The following is an 18,404-nucleotide window of genomic DNA, read 5'->3' on the forward strand; positions in this document are numbered from 1 at the left end:
CTTCTCTTGGCACTCAGGAGTTCATCACTTCTCTCTCTGGAGGTGGGCAGCAGTGTTCCGCATGGGTCCTTTGGCATTGTCTCGGATCATGGTCTTGATCAGAGGAGCACAGTCTTTCACGGTTGATCACGTTACAGCGTTAGTGCTCCTGTGCACAGTGTTCTCGTTCTGCCCGTTTCACTTTGCATCAGTTCATGTAAATCTTCCCGGTTTTTTTCTGAACCTAACCTGCTCATTTCTTTTTTGTTTGTTTTTGAGAGTCTTTTTGGGGGGTGGGGGAAGGGCATTCGGATTTAAGTGACTTACTCAGGGTCACCCAGCTAGTAAGTGTCTAAGGCTGGATTTGAACTTGGGTTTTCCTGACTCCAGAGCCTGCTCATCATTTCCTGTAGCACAACAGTAATTTGTCACAATTGCATGCCACACCTTGTTCAGCCATTCCTCAGTTGGTGGGCGTTTTTTGACAAGATTAAATTCACATCTTCCTGGGATGTCTTCTCATCCAGAATCCTTCAGAGCACCTGGCTGTCCTGTCACTCTCAAAAGATAATATGACTTTCTTAGTCATTATGAGCAAGGCACACTGGGGATGTAAGAAAACAGTCAAAGCTAGTCTGGGCTCTCCAGAAGCTTGCTGGTGAATTTGGAGAGAGGCAGCCCAGTCAGGGGCCCAGAGAATCCTGGGGTTGATCACGTGCCACGAGGTGCCGACTTCGAGGGCGGTAGATGTGCAGAGAGGAGAGAGACCAGACCGGACATGAGCTTGGGTTTGCTCTGATAAAACTGCCATGTGTGGCAGCTTCAAGGCACAGCTTCCTCCTAAAAGGAGGCAGCAGAATGATTGTCTTTATTTTGAGATGCAGGAAGCTCAGGGCCAGGACGTGTGGGGCCTCCACCTCACTGTCTGGGGCTCTCCTCTTCGCCCCACATAGCCAGCCAGTCCCTCCTGGTATCAGGGCTCGAGATCAGGTCTAATGTGTGCTGGCCGTGGTCAGTCAGCAGGCATCGATTGAACACCAGGTACTAGGCTCACCACTGAGGATACCAGGAAGGCCAAAACCCAGTCTCTGCCCCCCAGGAGCTCGTGTTCTGCTGGGGGACCCTAGAACTAAGACTAACCATGTGCTTTCTCCACAACGACCCCAGAGGATGGATGATGCAAGTACCATTGTCCCCACCTGCAGAGGGGGAAAGAGAGCACGAAGAGAGCGCAGTGACTTGTCGCCAGCCGCAGGCCTCCAAGAGGCGGGATTGGGGCAGGGGATCCAGCCCTCGGGGCTCTGGATCTGACGCCGGGGCTGTCGGGCAGTTTGCACGGCCTCGCTCTCCTGTCTGGAGAGCCAGAACCTCACTTGTCTGCTTCTTCTCAGGTTTCCACAGGGAACCTCCTGGCCATCCTGAACCGACACTACCAAGATCTTTCCTGCCTGGTGTTCACGGACGACAGCAGTCACTTCCTCTCGGGTGGCAAGGACTGCCTGGCCTTGGTGTGGAGCCTCCACAGGTAAGGGAAGCCCTGCTCCCGCTCTTGTTTTGGGCATCCACGGCCTTCTTGAGCCACGTGGGAGAACCAGTGGGAGTTGGCAGTTTATTCCTCAAGGTTTACTGCCTCTCTCTTTTTCTTTCTGTTGCCCTAGTGTGTTGCAGGTGGAACAGTCCAAAGTTCCCGATCCCCGCCACGTGTGGTCTCAACACACTCTTCCCATCACAGATCTGCACTGTGGTTTTGGGGGGCCCTTAGCCCGAGCCGCCACTGCCTCCTTGGACCAGACGGTGAAGGTAAGACCTGGCACATGTACTTCCTAGGATCTCCGTCCTCTCAAGAGTTGTGAGTGACCCGTCAGTGACCACAGTATGGGCAGACTGAGGGCTCTGAAGAGTTAAAGTCTTTCTGGGCCTGGTCCCAGGAGATATCTTTTGCAGTCAGTTCAGGTTTGGGCTTTTGTTTTTAAGTAATGGAGGCTTGCCAGTACCAGCAGGCTTTTTTCCCCCTGCTGTCTCTGAAGAGCTGTGAGGCCTTGTAGGTTTATAGCTTCTCCGTGTTCGGAGGGAAGCTGCGTGATTGGCACATCTGGCCTTCTTCCTGCTTGGTCATTCCCGTTTGTTCATCAGCCTCTGTATCTCACAGAGATGATCTGACCCCTTACCCGGAACAGCTTCCAAGAGATTTGAGGGGCATGTCTCCAGCAGTAGTTTGCACAAAATGCTAGTGAGGGGGAGGAATGATACTAGAGGTGAAGTGTCTGTTTTCCCGGGCTGAAATGAGCCCCTTGTCTGATGGGATCCGTTGGAAGAATCTGGGCGGCCAGAGTAGGGCTTAGAAATTGGCTCACAGGGGAAGGTGCAACATGACCCTCTCCCAGGAATGGGCCTTGATTACTCAGCCTGGGAAGTGGTCAGATGCGAGGTAACGTGATTCCCCTGTGCCCTGCCCCCACCCCTCTCGCTGGTAGGTTCTTATTAATCTTCCCTTTCCCTCTCAACCTAGATCTCTTGCATTGTCAGCAGTGGATTTTTTTGGTTCAGAGTGGAAGTTCTTAGTGTCATGGGATTCGGAACTAGGAGGCACTAGAATGATTCTCTTGCCCAACCCTATCATTTTGCCAATTTGCTGATGAGGAAATTGAGGCCCAGAAATTTAACCAGTGTTTCACAATCCAAGGAATGAATTATTTAAGGAAAGAAATATTGCTTGGGCTGTGAAGACCCATAGTGCCACAGACATATTGGCATTTCAGTGCTCCTTCATCCTAGCCCCCTTCCCAAGAGCTACCCAGGAGGGAAGAACCCTGGCTGCCAGGGTCCTGCCCTTACAAGAAGGGGACTCCTGTGCCCTTTGCTTGTCTGTGCCTTGTGGCAATGGAATGGGAAGTGAAAACCTCATAAGCTGAGGACTTGTCTCTGACCTTAATGTCTGGTGGGCACCTTTGTCACTCGCTGCCTAAAGATTGCCTTTTGGAGTCAGAACCTGAGTGTGAATTCTGATTCTCCTGCTTTACTACCTGTGTGACCTTGGACAAATCCCTTCCTACTTATAAAATAAGGGGGGTTAGATTAGATAGTATTCAAGTTTCCTTCCAGTTCTAGGTCTTAGGACACCAGATGTTTTAGTTTCTGCTCTTAACCTCCAAATCAATTGCACAGCTACGTTGTCTTGTCTTCCTTGTATTTCTCTCCCTACCAGCTGTGGGAGATCTCTTCCGGTGAGCTGCTCCTCTCTGTTCTCTTTGATATGGCCATCATGTCTGTGACTATGGACTTGGCTGAGTACCACCTGTTCTGCGGGGGCAGCGATGGGTCTGTGTTCCAAATTGACCTTTTCTCTTGGGTGAGTATTTGGGGGGAAAGCCAGCAGCCCGTCTGTCCCCTCGTGCTCCTAGAAGTACGTAGGCTTTGGACTCATCCAGGGTTCTTGGCTGATTTTCCCAGGGATTTTTTTCAGACTACATTCACATCCCCCTTCCTGCTTGGCATGCAGCCGAGCCAAGACTGTGAGTTCTTTCACCGGCCTGTTTGCCTCCTGACAAGAGCTCCTAGCAGCACTGTTTTGCCCAAGTAGCAGCAATTTGGAATCTCCCAAGTCTCCATGTTCCCTGGTGGGGTGTACCGTGAAAAACGTGCTGGGGATTCAGGACCTGACCCTGACTCTTAGCATTGGCAAGTCTTATAACTTCTCCAGCCTCAGTTTGCTCATCTCTTCAGTGGGGATAATAACACCTGTAGCACCTGCCTCCTCAGGCTGTTGTGAGGCTCCTAGGGCCTAGTCATGGATGGAGTGTTCTTTGCAAGTTTTAAGGAGCTCTTGAAATGCCTGTTATCTGTGCATCGGCTGTGAACTCAGCCCATCCTTTACCTCATTCTGTTCCCTTTCCTTCTTGTTTGACCCCTGTAGCCTGGGCAGAGAGAGAAGACCTTCCGCACTGAACAAGAGAATGGAAAGCTGTTCAAAGGACATCGGTGAGGAGGCTGACAGAGGGGAGGCTCTTGGCTCACAAGGCTTCCCTGTGCTCATGAATCAAGTCACGTCCTATAGGCTGGGTGGAGGAGAGGGTAGGGCCTACTCTCTGGACACCCAGCATGTCTGTCATTCACTCTGTTTCCTCAGAACCAGGTACCATTCTCTGTCCTTCTGTTCCTAGGAACCAGGTGACATGTCTCTCAGTGTCAGCTGATGGCAGCCTGTTGCTGTCAGGCTCACATGATGAAACGGTGAGACTGTGGGATATCCAGAGCAAGCAGTGCATTCGAACCGTGAGCCACAAAGGTAGGAAGGGGTCCCCGATCCACAGGGTTCCCTTGTTTTTCCAGGGTAGGGCTTATAGCACCCCTGGGTGCTCACCCACTGCCCATCTCCTAGGGACGCAGATACGGCCAGGAAAGGAAGAAGGTGGCTGAAGCTGAGCCCTTCCCCTGGGCTGCTGGGAGGGAGAGCCAGGTTCCTTGTGAGCCAAGAAGTTGAGCTTTTCAGCATTCTCCAACAAATGTTTCTGTCTCTGCTCATGAGTGGAGTCATAAGCCCCTGGTACAGAAAGGAGGACCAGACATTTTTTAAAATAAGTTTTAATGATGTCTTCTGTTTGTCATCATAGTCCCAAGTATCCTTCCCCTTCTTCCCAGAAAGCCCTCCCATAAAAGAAAAAATATTTTTTAAAGAAAAAAAAATCCCCACCACAACTAATGGATACACTGAGAAAATCTGAGAACAGGTGCGCTGTGTAACCCCTGTGGCCCTCCCACCTCCATGGAGGGGCAGCTTGGGGCGTCCTCTCCTACCTTTCCATTCGGGTCCCACTTCCTCTTTGTAACTTTGCTAATTCAGTTTGTAGTTGGCATGTAGCAATTCTGTTTGGGGACTGGACATTCTGTGCCTTTTGCATTCGCCCTGGCTCTTCCTGGCCTCTGCTCCTAGGGGCTGCCCCACTGGGTGCCCTGTCTGAGCCCTCAGTGCTGGCTGGCAGAGGAAGCCTCGTACCACAGCCGAATCCTAGCACCTCTTCTTTAGCTCCTTCCTGCTGCCCCTTTCTGGGCAAAGGATGGGACCTGGGTCCAGTTAAAAAAAAATGTTAGCCTGCCTGTCTGGACTGGCCACAGCAGCTCAGAGATGGGGGCAGGGCTGCTTAGGCCCGTCTTGTCCCAGAGATCTGCAGCAGTGGTTGGAAGGAGGAGGGGTGGGCAGAGGCTGGCCTGCTCCAGGGGAGGATTAGGGTGTCTGGCCCGTCTCGCTCAGCCTCGCCACTGACTAGAAGGCCTTGAACAGTTCAGCAGACATTTATTAAGCTGGAGCCGGATGTCAGACGACTCATTTAAGCCCAGAGACAAGAGAGGAAATGGAGGTTTGGGCCTTACTGGCAAGACAGAGCAGATATGTCAGGGCTATGGGAGACACACGGGACACCGGAGATAGTCCCTCTCCTCCCTACCCAGCTCTGAGCGTGACTGGGGTTCAGAGACGTCTCTGTGATTCGCCCCTCCTCCCCTTGCCGCCCCCGGCTCTGAGCGTGGCTGGGGTTCAGGGACGTCACCGTGGTTAGCCCCCCTCCCATAAGTCAGTAGCTTCCTGGCACACAGGAGGTGCATAGTGCAGATGTGTTGACTGAGGCGGGGTTTAGAGCTGGAAGGGGTGGTCAGAGACCCCCGAGTCTGAGCCCAGTCTGTGCCACCCTACTTGTGGTCACAGATTGCTTCCTGGCTGCCTGAGATGGTGTCATTCTCCCACCCACCCCAGGGAATAGAAGGGCTCCAGTCAACACTGAGTAATTACCCTCCAGCTGCCTGGGTTTCAGCAGCCATTTATTTATGGTACTTAGCGGGCTCATTTCTTCTCCTAAGACCCCGAAGAGCTCTCTGCTAATTGCCTTTTTGTAACGATGCCTGACCTGTGAGTGAACTCCAGAAAGAAGGATGAGTGGGGCCCACAGTCATAAATCCCCAAAGGCAGAGTATAAGGCCAGCCCTCCTGGTCCTGAGGAAGCTGACTCCTCTTCCTCCTCCCCATCCCTCCCCTTGGCTTCAGCCCTGGCCTTCGCCTCTGCCACTTGGGCCAGTTGGAGTGGCAAGGCTTCCTTCTCCATCTGCCTGCCGCCAGAACACACAGTGTCCTTGTGTATCCTCCAAGGAGATAGCTCACAGAGGGGGCATCAGGCCCCTGGGGTGTGCCCCTTGGCTCTGCCTTCCTTGGCTGCATCGAGGAGGTGTTGGCCTCTCATCAGAAAGGACCCCCTCTGCCGGTGGGGAGCTGAGCAGTCCACCTCTCTGTGGGATGGCTGCACAGGGCGCGAGAGGAACCATCGCCCTCGTCCGCAGACGTACAGAGGGTGTGAAGACTCAGACCCACGCTTTCATTAGTGTGTAGATGGGGTGCTTCACTTTGTTGACTCCCTGGGCCCCTGGGGAGGGCAGGCTGGTGAAGAATCACGTTTGTAAAGTATAGTGAAGTACAGAAGGTTACAGAGGACGCCACTTTCAGTTATCAAAATGTTGTTTGAAAAACAAGTTTGCAGAGCTCAGCTTAGGATCCCCTAATGTTGGGGTTGATGTTGGGCCTACAGAGTCAGTGTGGCCCCCAGTTTCAGCCCCCTCCACCCAGGTGGTGGAATGCTTTTTGAGGCATATCCAGGTCTCCCCTCAGGCAGTAGACGATCCGTCTTCTGTCCCTGGGAAGCCCTTCCAGCGACACGCTGGCTGTCCTCAGGCTCAGGACACAGAAGCCCATGGTTGCTACCTTGCAGTGTGAAGGAGTTTGGTGTTCGGGAGTGAGGACTGGCTAAGCCAGACCCAGAATGTTCTGATGACTCAGTTTCCTTTGTAATCCTGTGCATTGGAGTTTGTGCATTTAAAGACATGGTTCTGAGAAAGGAGTCCATAGGCCTGTTGTGGGGCCTAGGACGTTGTGTAGGTGAGGAAGCCCTGCCCTAGAAGTTGGGGCTCCTGCCCAGCTCCGGCTGCTGTTCTGCATAGACTGGGAGACCCACATGGCCTATTTTCTCCCTTTGGCTTCCTCTCTTCCTGCCGGGCTTTTTCCTTTTCACAGCAAAATTTCCTCTGAGTTCAGCATCTAATTCACTGTGTGATGGCTGTGGAACTTTGTGTCCTCATCTTTAAACTCAGGAGGCCAAAGTGGGGGCCTCTGTGTGCTGGCATTTTCCAATTCTGTGGCTTCTGTTGAGGTTGGCAGCCAGCCGTGGTGATGAGGTGAACCAGCCCAGGCTGGGAAAACAGAAGAGGTCACAGCTTCAGTGCCGTGGGCCAGGACCATGAGTGTCCTGCGCTTCCAGCCTTGGCAAATGAGGGAGACCTGTTCTCTGCCCTGGCCAGAGCGAAACTGCTAGGGTGCTGTGGGATGCTGTTCCCGGGGACCCTTCATTTCTTTCCTGGTTCAGGAGTTGCTCAGATTAGGGGGGGGCATATGGGGGAGTGGCTGTAGGTCATGGCAGGGGTTGCTGTGAGTGAAATTAAGAAGCTACTCCATGCCACCCCACCCCCACTGTACTTCAGACAGCTGGAGTTTTTCCCTCTGGTTGCTGAGTTCTCGAATCCGTGTTTGGGAGGCAGTGCCTGAGGACGTGTCATTGCTCCCTTCTCTAGGTCCCGTCACCAACGCCTTCATCGTGCTGGCCCCAGCCAGCATGTTCAACCCAGACTGCAAGCCAACTCTGCCCCTGCCCAAGTTCAGCAAGAACCTTCTGGGAACTGAGAGCAGTGAAGGATCGGGAAACGAGGCAGTGATGCTGCGCCTTGGCATGCACCGGCAGGTATGACATCTGGCAGAACCGGAGCCTGGGGCAGGGGGAAGCTGTCCTGCCTGGGCTTTTCTCTGACCACCTAGCCGATGCTCTGTGTTCTCATCTGCAGAATGGGAACACCGGAGGTAGTGGTAAGAAAAGTGCCTTACGAGCCTTGAAGGGCGACATCATAAATCCTCTCTCCCAGCCAGCATCCTGGGCCTTCCAGGGCCGCCCTGAGAGCGCCCACCTTGTTCTTGTCGTCCTTTGTGCCTCAGAGGCAAGGCCCGAGTCATTTTAGAGGATTTTAACCAGCCAGTGAGGGAACGGAGGGCAGGAGGTCTAACCAGCTTGCAGAGGCCACGTTTGTTCAGTCACAGACCACGAGAATCTTGTCCTGAGGTTTTCTTCTTCTGGCCTCCATGGCTGGCACAGCTTTATCCCTGCCAGAATAGGAGCCCCCTCCCTGCGGCACACAGTAGGTGCTTCAGAAATGCTTGTTGAGTGAGCGATCGCTCCCCAACAAGTGATCCTCCAGCTTCTCGTTGAGCAGCAGCAATAATCTGCCTTTCCACACCTCACACCTGGGGTTCTCGGTTGCCCGGTGGCCCCCACACCTAATCTCTCTCTTCCACTTGAAGGGTCTTCAGTTACTAGAAGACAACTCCAGTGTCCTTCCTCATTCTTTACTTTAGGATAAACATCCTCCCTTCCTCCAGCTATTTTTTGTAGAGTGTCCTGGTCACCTTTATCTGGAAGAATTCTAGCTTGTCACTGTCTTCCCTAAAATGGGGTACCCAGAGTGCATTACTCCAGATGAGATCTCAGTGACACCTAAGATCTTGTTGGGCTTTTTCGGGCTACCATGTGATACTATGACATTCTGAGCTTGTACTCCACTAAGACCCCTGGATCTTTTTCTGAAGATCTGTTCTCTGGCCTCAACTCTGCCATTTAGTGCTCGTGGGGTTCTTTATTCAGTCCAAGAATAGGGCCTTACATTTATCCCTGATACACTTCATCTGCTAGACTCAGCCCATCACTCTAGCCTGTCAAGGTCTTTTTGGATGCTGGCCTGTCAGCTAAGTCACCAAATGTATGGCATTTGTGAATTTGATAAGTATGCCATCTGTGCCTTGCTCCAAGTCATTACCAAAAAGGGCAGTAGAGCAGGGCTATGCAGATCGCTTGGGGTCCACGTATGCCTTTCTGTCTTCTCCTTGCAGAAATACTCTTGGGGCCCCAGAAAAATCCCTCCCCCACGTTCTCCCTGGCCTTAGCCTAATGCCCATTTTCTTTGTACTTGAAAACTGGCTTTGTTTTGGCCCTTGTCCATTTACAGAGCTGGGCCAGACCCATACCACCTGGGTCTGATGAACATTTCCTATTTATCCCAGCCTGCTTCTCGGCCCGCCCGCTTGTCAGAGGTCTGGTGTGGTCATGGCTGATGCCCATGCATGCAGATGTGTGTAATATACAGTACTGTGGGTTGGTGGGTAGAGTGCTGGGCTGGGGGTCAGGAAGACCGTGGTTTGAATCTTGCTTCAGACACAACACCTAAACCCCTGTGCGCCTCCCGCAGCTCCCTGGGACTCCGCAGTTCATCTGTGAGTTAGGTCCTGCCTTAATGAAGGGAATTCCCATGCTGGGAGCTCGCTCTGTGGATCTTAGCTAGTGCCACCTCAGCCAGCCCTGTCTTCGGTGCTCTGGGTCCTGTGATGGAGAGATCTGTGATCTCCCAGGTGTGCTTTCACCTCTCACCAATGGGGCTCGTAGGATCAGCAGTCAGAGCTGGGGGGCCCACAGAGGCCGTCTGGTCCCTTGGGCCGTGAAAGGCAAGTGCTTGCCCAGGGTCTCACAGGGACCTGAAAGAACTGAGATACAAGTGCTCTGAAGCCAAATCCCCCACCTTTCCATCTGAAGAGGGCAGACCCCTTTTAAGACTCATACTGGTTCTATGAATAGCCTGTGGCTGGGGAAAGAAATCCCTCCCTCTCTGTGGCCGGCCTTTCCATGCTTAGCCAGGCTGGTCCTCATACGACGGATGTGCTGCCCAGCCTAAGCCTGGAGCCTTTCCAGGTGGGTAGCGCCTGCCCAAACCTATGGTTTGCCCTAGAGAACTTGGGATCTCTTCCATGCCACAGGGAAGCCCTGGAGGAGGAGGTTGGTTGGAGGGTGCGTGTTGGCAGCGCCTCCATTGTGGGTCACCCCTCTAATGGTAAAAGTAACTTTTGGGGGGGGGGGTGAGGCAATTGCGGTTAAGTAACTTGCCCAGAGTCACACAGCTAGCAAGTGTCATGTGTCTGAGGCTGGATTTGAACTCAGGTCCTCCTGACTCCAAGGCTGGGAGCTCTATGCTGCCCCCTAAAAGCCACTTCTTGAAATCTTTTCCGTGCTAGCCATTGTCTGCTGTTGGAGGGGAAAGGTTTCTTTCTTGGGAGACAGGGCTTGTCTGCAGATAAAGCCGAGATCAGTGTAATTAAATGCTTACTGGGGTCTCATAGATCTCAGTGGCTTCTTTGCATTCTCCCTTAATCCTGGGGAAGCACCTGGCCCCTGAAGGCCCTTACCAGAACAGTTAACAGGACTTCTACATCTTTCCACACCTAACCCTGTGAGGTCTCTGGGGCAGATGATGTTGTCCCCGTTTTACAGATGAGCAGACTGAGGCTCAGAGGGACATGTCCTCCAGATCAGTAGCCAGCCAGTGGCATGACCAAGGCTAGGACTTGAGTGTCTGCCTCCCCTGTCTACTACGCCCCACAGATTCCTGAGGGCCGTGGTGCTAGAAAGGTCTCCCCCGCTCTGAGCCCGTAGGGCAGCCAGTCTCATCTAGGAAGAGCCGACCTTAAGCAAAATCACTTTGCTTTGTCGTCTGTGTACTTCTCCCACACTCTGTCTCCTAGCTGCCTGGAGATAACTTAAAAGTTTTTCACATAATTTTTTAAATTTTTTAAATTAAGTGTTTCTAAAGAGGATGAATTGTACACGGACCGGGTGTTCTGGCTGTGGAGGAGAGCTCAGCCTTGGCCGCCTCTGATCATTTTCACTGGAGGTTGTGATGGAGGGGTCTGTGGGACCAGAGTCACCAGCCTGGCCCAATGACCTCGGCGAGCTCGTCCGGGTGACTTGGAAAGGGGAAAGCGTTCCCAATAGGGGCTGCCTGCTGAAGTCAAGGGGCAGGCCAGACAGCACTCCTCAGCTTGGCCAGGGGCGGGGTGGCAGGAGAAGCAGCTCCCCCTCAGAGTTTCTCTGTCTCTGATGATGGTGACATCGCCCAGGCTTGAAGCTCTGAGCTCATCCTCCTCTTCCCTCCCTCCTCATACTCAGAGCAGCAGTGTTGCAAAGTGGATAGTGTTGGGTGTTGAGTTAGAAAGACCTGGGTCCGGATTTCACTTCTAACACTGCTGGCTGGGTAACTGTGGGCAAGTCACAGAACCTCTCTGGGCCTCAGTTAATCCCATCTGTAAAATGGGGATAATCATGCCTAGAGAACCCAAGTTACAAGGATTGTTGGGAGGCTCAAATGAAAATTTGATTACTGTGCTCTGCAACTTTAAAAACTTCAGCAGCGTGTTAGACTGGAAGCAGATTAGCCTTGGCTGGGCATCCCCAGGTTCTGTGGCCATGCTCAGATCTCTTAGTCTCTCAGATACTTCCTTCCTCCATAACTCTTAAAGACTACAAGTTACAGTTGATTGGCTGGTAGCATTGGTGAATGAAGTTTCCACACTAGGAATTCCCTACACGAATGACATCTCTGGTCTAGCTCCCATACGTTCTCCTCTGCCCCACCAGAAAAAAAAAAGTTGAGTTAATAATTCTTCCTTCGGATCTCTCAGATTTGGTTTAGAAAGATCATAGAATTTGGTCTGCAAGAAGTTTACAAGTCATCCCTCTAGCCCAGCCCCCTTCATTGGACAGATGGAGAAACTGAGGCCCATGCATCCCCTGCTTCCCCCTCCCATTGCTGACACTAACCCCTCACAGCTGGACTATATCACCTGAACTTCCTTCAGCTGCTTTTCTGTCCTGTCCTCCGAACTGCTGCCAGGGTAGCCTTGGAAGGCTGATGGATGGGCCTGCGCTGCACCTTACCCCAGGGAGGCCATAAGTCCTAGGGGAATGATTGGGGAGCTTCCCTGGCCTTCCTTTTCTTTTCGAATCCGTTTTTACCTTCGGGTGTTTCCTGTTGTCTTAAAGATACAGTCCCAGCTGCTGACCTTGGCATTCAATGCCTTCCCTGTCTGTTTTCATTCTCCCTTGGTAGCCTGTTTTCCTGATGCACCCTGGGAGCTTCATTCCATCCAAAATATTTAAAATACGTTTTCTCCTTTCCTCTGACTCCCACCCCTGCCAGTTGTTAAAATCCTCCCTATCCTTCGAAGTCCGGTGCAGATCGCCTTTTTTCTAGACAGCTTCCTGACCACAGAACCCTGAGAGAGCTTCCAGTCATTGTCATTTGCATGATTCCCGTACCTGATTTTGTATTTGATTTCTAGCGGCCCAGCCTCTCCTCACTCACCACTTCTCTCTGGCGTAAGCTCCCTGAGGCTGGTTTTCTATGTCCCCAGGTTCCTGCACAAAGCAAACCCTTAACTGAGGCTTATTTAACACTGGCCTTAATTTTTTTTTTTTTTGGTGAGGCAGTCAGGTTTCAGTGACTTGCCCAGAGTCACACGGCTAGCAAGTGTCACATGTCTGAGGCTGGATTTGAACTCAGGTCCTCCTGACTCCAACCCTGGAAGCTCTGTGCACTGTACCTGGACCCCTTTGGCGGTCTGTTGAAGCCTATAGACACCTTCTCAGAATCATCTCTTAAATAACATAAAATCCTTTGGATTAAAAAATGGAAATGTAGTAATCAGCATATTTAAAAAAGAAAGAGGGGCAACTAAGTGGCGTAGTGGATACAGCACCAGCCCTGAAGTCAGGAGGACCTGAGTTCAAGTCTGGCCTCTTGACACTTGACAGTTACTAGCTGTGTGACCCTGGGTAAGTCACTTAACCCCAATTGCCTAAAAAAATAAAAAAGAAAGAAGAAAGTTTATGGAGCCAGGTTAATCCTAGTAGGATTTAAAGCCACAGGGAACCTTGATGATCAGCCAGAATAGATGAGAACATTCAGCTCATTTGACAGATAAGAAAACTGAGGCAGCAGTCTGGTACAGGGGAAAGCATCCAGATATGCCTCTGTCACATGATCACCATGTGACCTTGGGCAGGTCACTGACAGGGTTGGACTTGATGGCCTCTGGGATCCCATGAGGCTTTAAAGGGGGGTTGACTTGTACAGAGTCATAAGCGGCTTTTGCTCCTCACTCTAGCCTTTGGGCTCCTTTGTAGCCATGCCATCTTCCATCCCTTCAGTGGCTACCAGTCTGGACTGGCCATTGTTGCTTTCACAGGCCCGTGACGGGGCACAGCTCAGGCTCTTCCCTGTGCCCCCTGCCCGTACCCAGAGTGCTCTCCCTGCCTCGTGGCAGAGCCTTCCCTGGCTTCCCTCAGATCCCGGCTAAAACCCCACCATGCACATTTCTCCTGGGCCAGTGCAGTCCTCCTAAGGTCGGCCCCTCTCTGCCCAGAATAGGTCTCATTCTCTGCCCAGAGTAGATCTCATACATGCAGCTGTTTGCACATTGTTTGCCCCCGTTAGCTCGTGAGCTCCTTGAAGGCAGAGGCTGCAGTTTTTGTCTTTTTTTGTACCTTCCCGGTGCTTGGCACACAGTGAAATGCCCACTGTCTGACATGGCATGTTAAGGGAACTGAAGCCCTGTAGGGAGTGAAAGCCTTGGCCCCTGTTCTATTCATCACTCAGTCTGCTATAGTGGAGAGTGCAGGGAATCCATCACTAACTCAGGCAGGGCCTCTCTTTGTGTGCCTCAGCATCTCTCTCTCTGAAACGGGAGGGGGGTTCTCTTTGCAGGCCCATGACTGGTGAGGGTAGCCCTGATGCTGGGTGCCCAGTTTGCCATTCTTGTCAGGTGCTTGATGGCTTTCCAGAGAGCAGTCAGCTGTCAAGCCTGATGGATTAACTCTGCCTAGAGGACGCTTCTGCAGAGAGCAGCCTTCCCAAGCTTAATGAAAGGCACAACTTTCAGACAGCCCTGAGCCAAGAAACAAATCTCTTTCTGCAAGCATCAAAGAACCCAGCCCATCCATCTCTTCCTGGGATTACCTACTGTCTAGGATGGCGGCCTAGATGGAGGAGAGGCCTTCCCTGGAGGGACTCACCTCCCCCCACCTCCACACAGCATGTTCCCCTCTGCTCCCCTAGGGATCACCTGCCTTTCTTTCTTGCCTAGGCCACATCCTGTCTAACTGTGCTGTTAGTCTGGAATCAGAACCATTGTCTTATCCTCCTCCAGCCCCTTCTCTTGCATAGAATTTTAGGTTACCAAAACTGGGAGAACCCTTAGAACACAGAATGTCAGGGCTGAGAGTACCCCTGGAACACAGGATGTCCGAGCTGGAAATGCCCTCAGAACATAGGATGTCAGAGCTGGAAGGGCCCCTGGAACACAGGATGTCAGAGCTGGAAAGGCCCTTAGAACACAGGATGTCAGAGCTGAGAGGGTCCTTAGAACTCAGGACATCAGGGCTGGAAGGGCCCTTGTAATATAGGACACAGAATGTCAGGTTGGCAGAACTCTTAGAACAGAGACTGTTACAGCAAGGATGTCTGAGCTGGGAGGCCTGGTCTAGTCCAGTTCTCATCTTTTGTGTGAGGAAACTAGGGCCCAGAAAAGAACAGGACTTGGCCATCACGTGACTAGTAAGGTCAGCTCACAACCCAAGAGACTTGGCCGGGTGCTGCGTAGGTTAGGTTTATCACTGAGGGCACAGGGTCCAGGACAGGCATCACGTGGCCTCCAGTTAGGCCTGGGGCGGAGCCCAGGAGATGGTTCCCAGCCCTCCCTCTTTCCTGTGTGGAATAGCATGACCTCTGAGAAGACTAGCTAAGGTTGAAAATTTTGGAAACTGACAGTCCCTGCTTGGGGTGGGATACGGGATTAATGTTCACTCCTGATTACACTGAAATGGCAGTGATTAAAGGTGTTATGAATGGAGAGAAAACCCCGACTTCTTCCTCTTATAGGGATCTGAGAAGAGCTATTTGGAGAGAGCAGAGAAGCTGCATTCGGTGATGTGCACTACGTTGGACAAGGTGAGTGTCTGGGATGCCAGAGCTCCCTGGCCTTCTGCCTGATCAAGCTCGAACCCATGGAGACCGTTTCCAGGGAGTGGCCATTGCTGGCCCTCCCTGGGATGGAGCTGTGACTCTCTGCTGGGGAAGGTGGGTCAGAGAGCAGACAGTGCCGGTCATTGCAGAGACCCAAAGAGAGCTCCCAGCATCCCAGACTCTCAGTACTGGGGGGACTTCAGAGGCCCGAGCCCCACCCAAAGAAGAAATCCCTTCTGCCTTCTCCCTCTGCTTAGATGCATCTGGTGATGGGGAACTCATCACCTACCTATTAGCTCGTTGTTGAGCAACTTGGGTTTTTCCTTGTGTTCTCTCAGAATTGACCTCTGGGACTTCTGCCCCGTGGTCTGTGCCCTTGTGGCCTATGCCAGATCTGCACAGCAAGGAAAACAACTAGCTGCTCTGGTCCTCCAAAGTCAGATGGCAGGTTCTCCGGTTTGGGGGCCAGGGTTGGAGTACTAACACCTTTTACTGCGCTGTGACACGTCACAGCTTCACGGCGGTGTCCTGCACGCACCCCACCCACTTGTGCAGAGTAAGACCTCGGTGGCTGCTTCTCATGAAGTACAACATGCTGGGTCTGCTCGCTTTGGTGAGCAAGTCCTCAGACAGCATGCCCAGAGTTTGTCGGGGGCCCCCCTTCAGGGCCTTCCCAAATTGGGAGCGCCTCTAGGAGTGTGCACTCCACTGCCAGAGCCTCCCAACCTGGGCGACCTCAGGCCCGTGGGAACTCAAGGCTCCCTCCGATCTGACCCAGGAGCTTGAGCTTTCCCAAGCAGGACAGCCCAGAGCCTGCCTTTTCCCCTTTTCCCACCCTTTGTCTCGTCTCCCCCCCAGAACTCCCTGGGAGACCAGGAGCAGCTGAAAATCCGTGTGACTGAACTGGAGGAAGAGGTGAACACCTTGCGGAAAATCAACAAGGACCTCTTTGACTTCTCCAGCCACATCATCACCAAGCCGCCCAAATGACTCCCAGCTCCACCCGCTCAGCCTGCCCAGGAGAAGCCAGCAGCCACACGGCCCCGGAGCTGCGTGGAGCTGGTCTCCTGACAGCCATGAGTTCTGGGGGCAGAACATTCCCTGATGGCCACATCCCACAGTTCAGCGCACACACTGGGACCACTCCTCCTTCTGGGCACAGACCACCCTTATGATTCTGAATGCATGGCCTTCACGTGACATCCTGGGCTGTGGAGCAGGTGGGGGCCCACAATGGCCAGCTGCCATAGACTCTGCACTTGTGGTGAGAGCTGAGGCCCGGACTTTGTCTGCTCAGATGCTGGCTCTTCAGAACTGCCTGGGGGCTGAGAGAGGGGCCGGGTACAGGGGAGAGGGAGCCCCTGTCATGCGGGGTCTCCTGAGCCACGGATACCACAGCTAGCACACGTCACCAACCGACCAAGGGGCAATTTACAGTTTTTTAGTCCATGAGATCCTGGATTTTGATAAAAGGGCTTTTTTCCTCCTTCATTTTCTCTTTTCCCTCCCATGAGGTGAAGGCCCTAGCTCCCTTCAGTAACCCTGATCAGTCCCCCCCCCCCAGTCAGTATACTCGTTACCCTGTAGCCCAAGAGGGAGCATCCCCGGTAATAACCGGGACAGCCTCACCCTCCCCTTTGTTCTCTACACATTCTCCTCCCCCTTTTAAAATATTGAGGCAGAGCAATAGACGGTCAACAGGCTTGGGGGCTCCACGCTCACTGAGTTGGCACCAACATCCTTGGCTTGACCATACCTGAGGTTCTGCGTAGCAACCTTGGGAGCCCTGGTTGATGGTGTGGATTAGCCAGGCCCCTGCCAGACCTGTTTGTTTTGGTTTTGTTTTACCTTGGAGACTTGGTGTTCTTTGTCTCAGGAAACATCTCTCTCTTTCTCTCTCTCTCTCTCTCTCTCTCTCTCTCTCTCTCTCTCTTCTCTCTCTCTCTCTCTTCTCTCTCTCTGTGTATGTATATATATATATATATACACATACACACACACACATAGTTGAGGTTTTTTATTGTTTGGTTTTTTTTAAAACAAAAAAGGTCACAAACCTGTGTGGGTATTTTTTCTTCCTAGCTTTAAGGTGTGGGCTCTTTCTCCCCCTTCCCACTGTTTGCTAAGTCTTCACAATTGGCCTTAGTGAGCACATAACCATTTCGGGGGCTGCTTTCACCCTACCTAGCTATTAGCTAATGCAGAGTTTCTGAACCCCTCTTTTGTAAACCGATGGCGATCCTTGGCAAATTTGGACTGGTTCACCCAATTGTTAATGCTGTAGGTCTTCTGAAAAGCCCATGGACTTAAGAAACTGATGGATCCTCCTTTTGTCCTGCTCTGCCCTCATCCTGACCCCACTCCCGCTCCTGGCTTTCTCCCACCTGGCTCTGGGGCGCGTTGCTCTGCCAGAGTTGGGGTGGGCCGGGCATTCACATCATTTTACTGCCTTGTAGCCGTTTCTGTGGCCTTCACAGCTTTATTGGGGGCTTCCCTTACAATGGCCTGCTAAGGCAAAGGAGACAAGGTAGATTTTGGTTGGCAAACTCAGATCGAATACATCAACTACCTTCAACTTGATAACTTCTAGCAGTGAGGAGAGCATTAAGTAGCCTGCTCCTTCCCCCCACACACCCCCAGCTGACCTCAGTGCTGCTTAGGCTGCATCAGGAGTAGTTCAGGGATGCAACCTCTGAGGACACGGATAAGCCGGAAGGCCTCCAGAAGACCCAATCTCATGAGGATTGGTTTTACAGGAAGAGAACTCTTAGGGAGAATGGGAGAGCCACTACGTGGAAGAGGGGTTAGGCCTGCCCTGCCTCTGCCGATGGGTAGAACTAGGAGGAAGGTGTAGGAGGTCCAGGGAAAGATTGAAAGGTAATGACTTCTGCCTAAAGTGCGGTGGGCTGTCCTGAGAGGGAGTGACATCCCCTTCAGTGGCACTGTCTAAGCAGAAGCTGGGGGACCACATAGAGAAGGTCCGAGAGGAGGTTTGTGTGCAAGTGCAGACCCCCGAGATCCCATTACTGGAAGACCGTGGGATTCCAATTTCTAGGGGGTGTCAGTCTCTGATGTGTGTCCCCCATCTGTCAGCCAGGCTCCATCAGAGTCCTTAGGCATCACCAGAATGATAAATGAAGGAATGAGTGGCTCCATAAAGGGTTTTGTTTTTTAAAACACGACAACTCACAGCTATAGCCTACCGAGGCCTGGAAATCTCAGGAATGTCCAGAGCTGGCGTTTCCCGCGGCCCTTTAAGGTTTGTTACTGTTTCATCATTTCCAGTCATGTCTGACTCTTCATGACCTATTCTTCGGGTTTTCTTGGCAGAGATACTGGAGTGGTTTGTCGTTTCATTCTCTAGCTCATTTTATGAGTGAGGAAACTGAGGCAAACAGGGTTAAATGACTTGCCCAGGGTCACACAGCTAGTAAATGTCTGAGGCCAGATTTGAGCTTGGGTGTTCTTGACTCCAAGCCCAGCAGTCTGTCTAGTGTGCC

At 52.3% G+C, this 18,404-nt stretch overlaps 1 protein-coding gene across 1 annotated transcript in view; it reads left to right on the forward strand.

Annotated features, from left to right (window-relative positions):
- WDR18 (WD repeat domain 18) overlaps nucleotides 1-16,395 on the forward strand; it is a 32,886-nt gene extending 16,491 nt beyond the window's left edge. The window contains exons 3-10 of the mRNA XM_020969418.2: nucleotides 1,371-1,504; nucleotides 1,638-1,779; nucleotides 3,185-3,328; nucleotides 3,893-3,957; nucleotides 4,140-4,264; nucleotides 7,585-7,751; nucleotides 14,821-14,889; nucleotides 15,763-16,395. Coding sequence (XP_020825077.1) covers nucleotides 1,371-1,504; nucleotides 1,638-1,779; nucleotides 3,185-3,328; nucleotides 3,893-3,957; nucleotides 4,140-4,264; nucleotides 7,585-7,751; nucleotides 14,821-14,889; nucleotides 15,763-15,894 — 978 coding nt within the window. The 3' untranslated portion in view covers nucleotides 15,895-16,395. The remainder of the gene's footprint in view (nucleotides 1-1,370; nucleotides 1,505-1,637; nucleotides 1,780-3,184; nucleotides 3,329-3,892; nucleotides 3,958-4,139; nucleotides 4,265-7,584; nucleotides 7,752-14,820; nucleotides 14,890-15,762) is intronic.
- Nucleotides 16,396-18,404: the final 2,009 nt, after the last annotated feature.

The sequence above is a fragment of the Phascolarctos cinereus genome, unplaced genomic scaffold (assembly GCF_003287225.1).
Source record: "Phascolarctos cinereus isolate Bilbo 61053 unplaced genomic scaffold, phaCin_HiC Scaffold_4;HRSCAF=312, whole genome shotgun sequence".
Classification (NCBI taxonomy): domain Eukaryota; kingdom Metazoa; phylum Chordata; class Mammalia; order Diprotodontia; family Phascolarctidae; genus Phascolarctos; species Phascolarctos cinereus.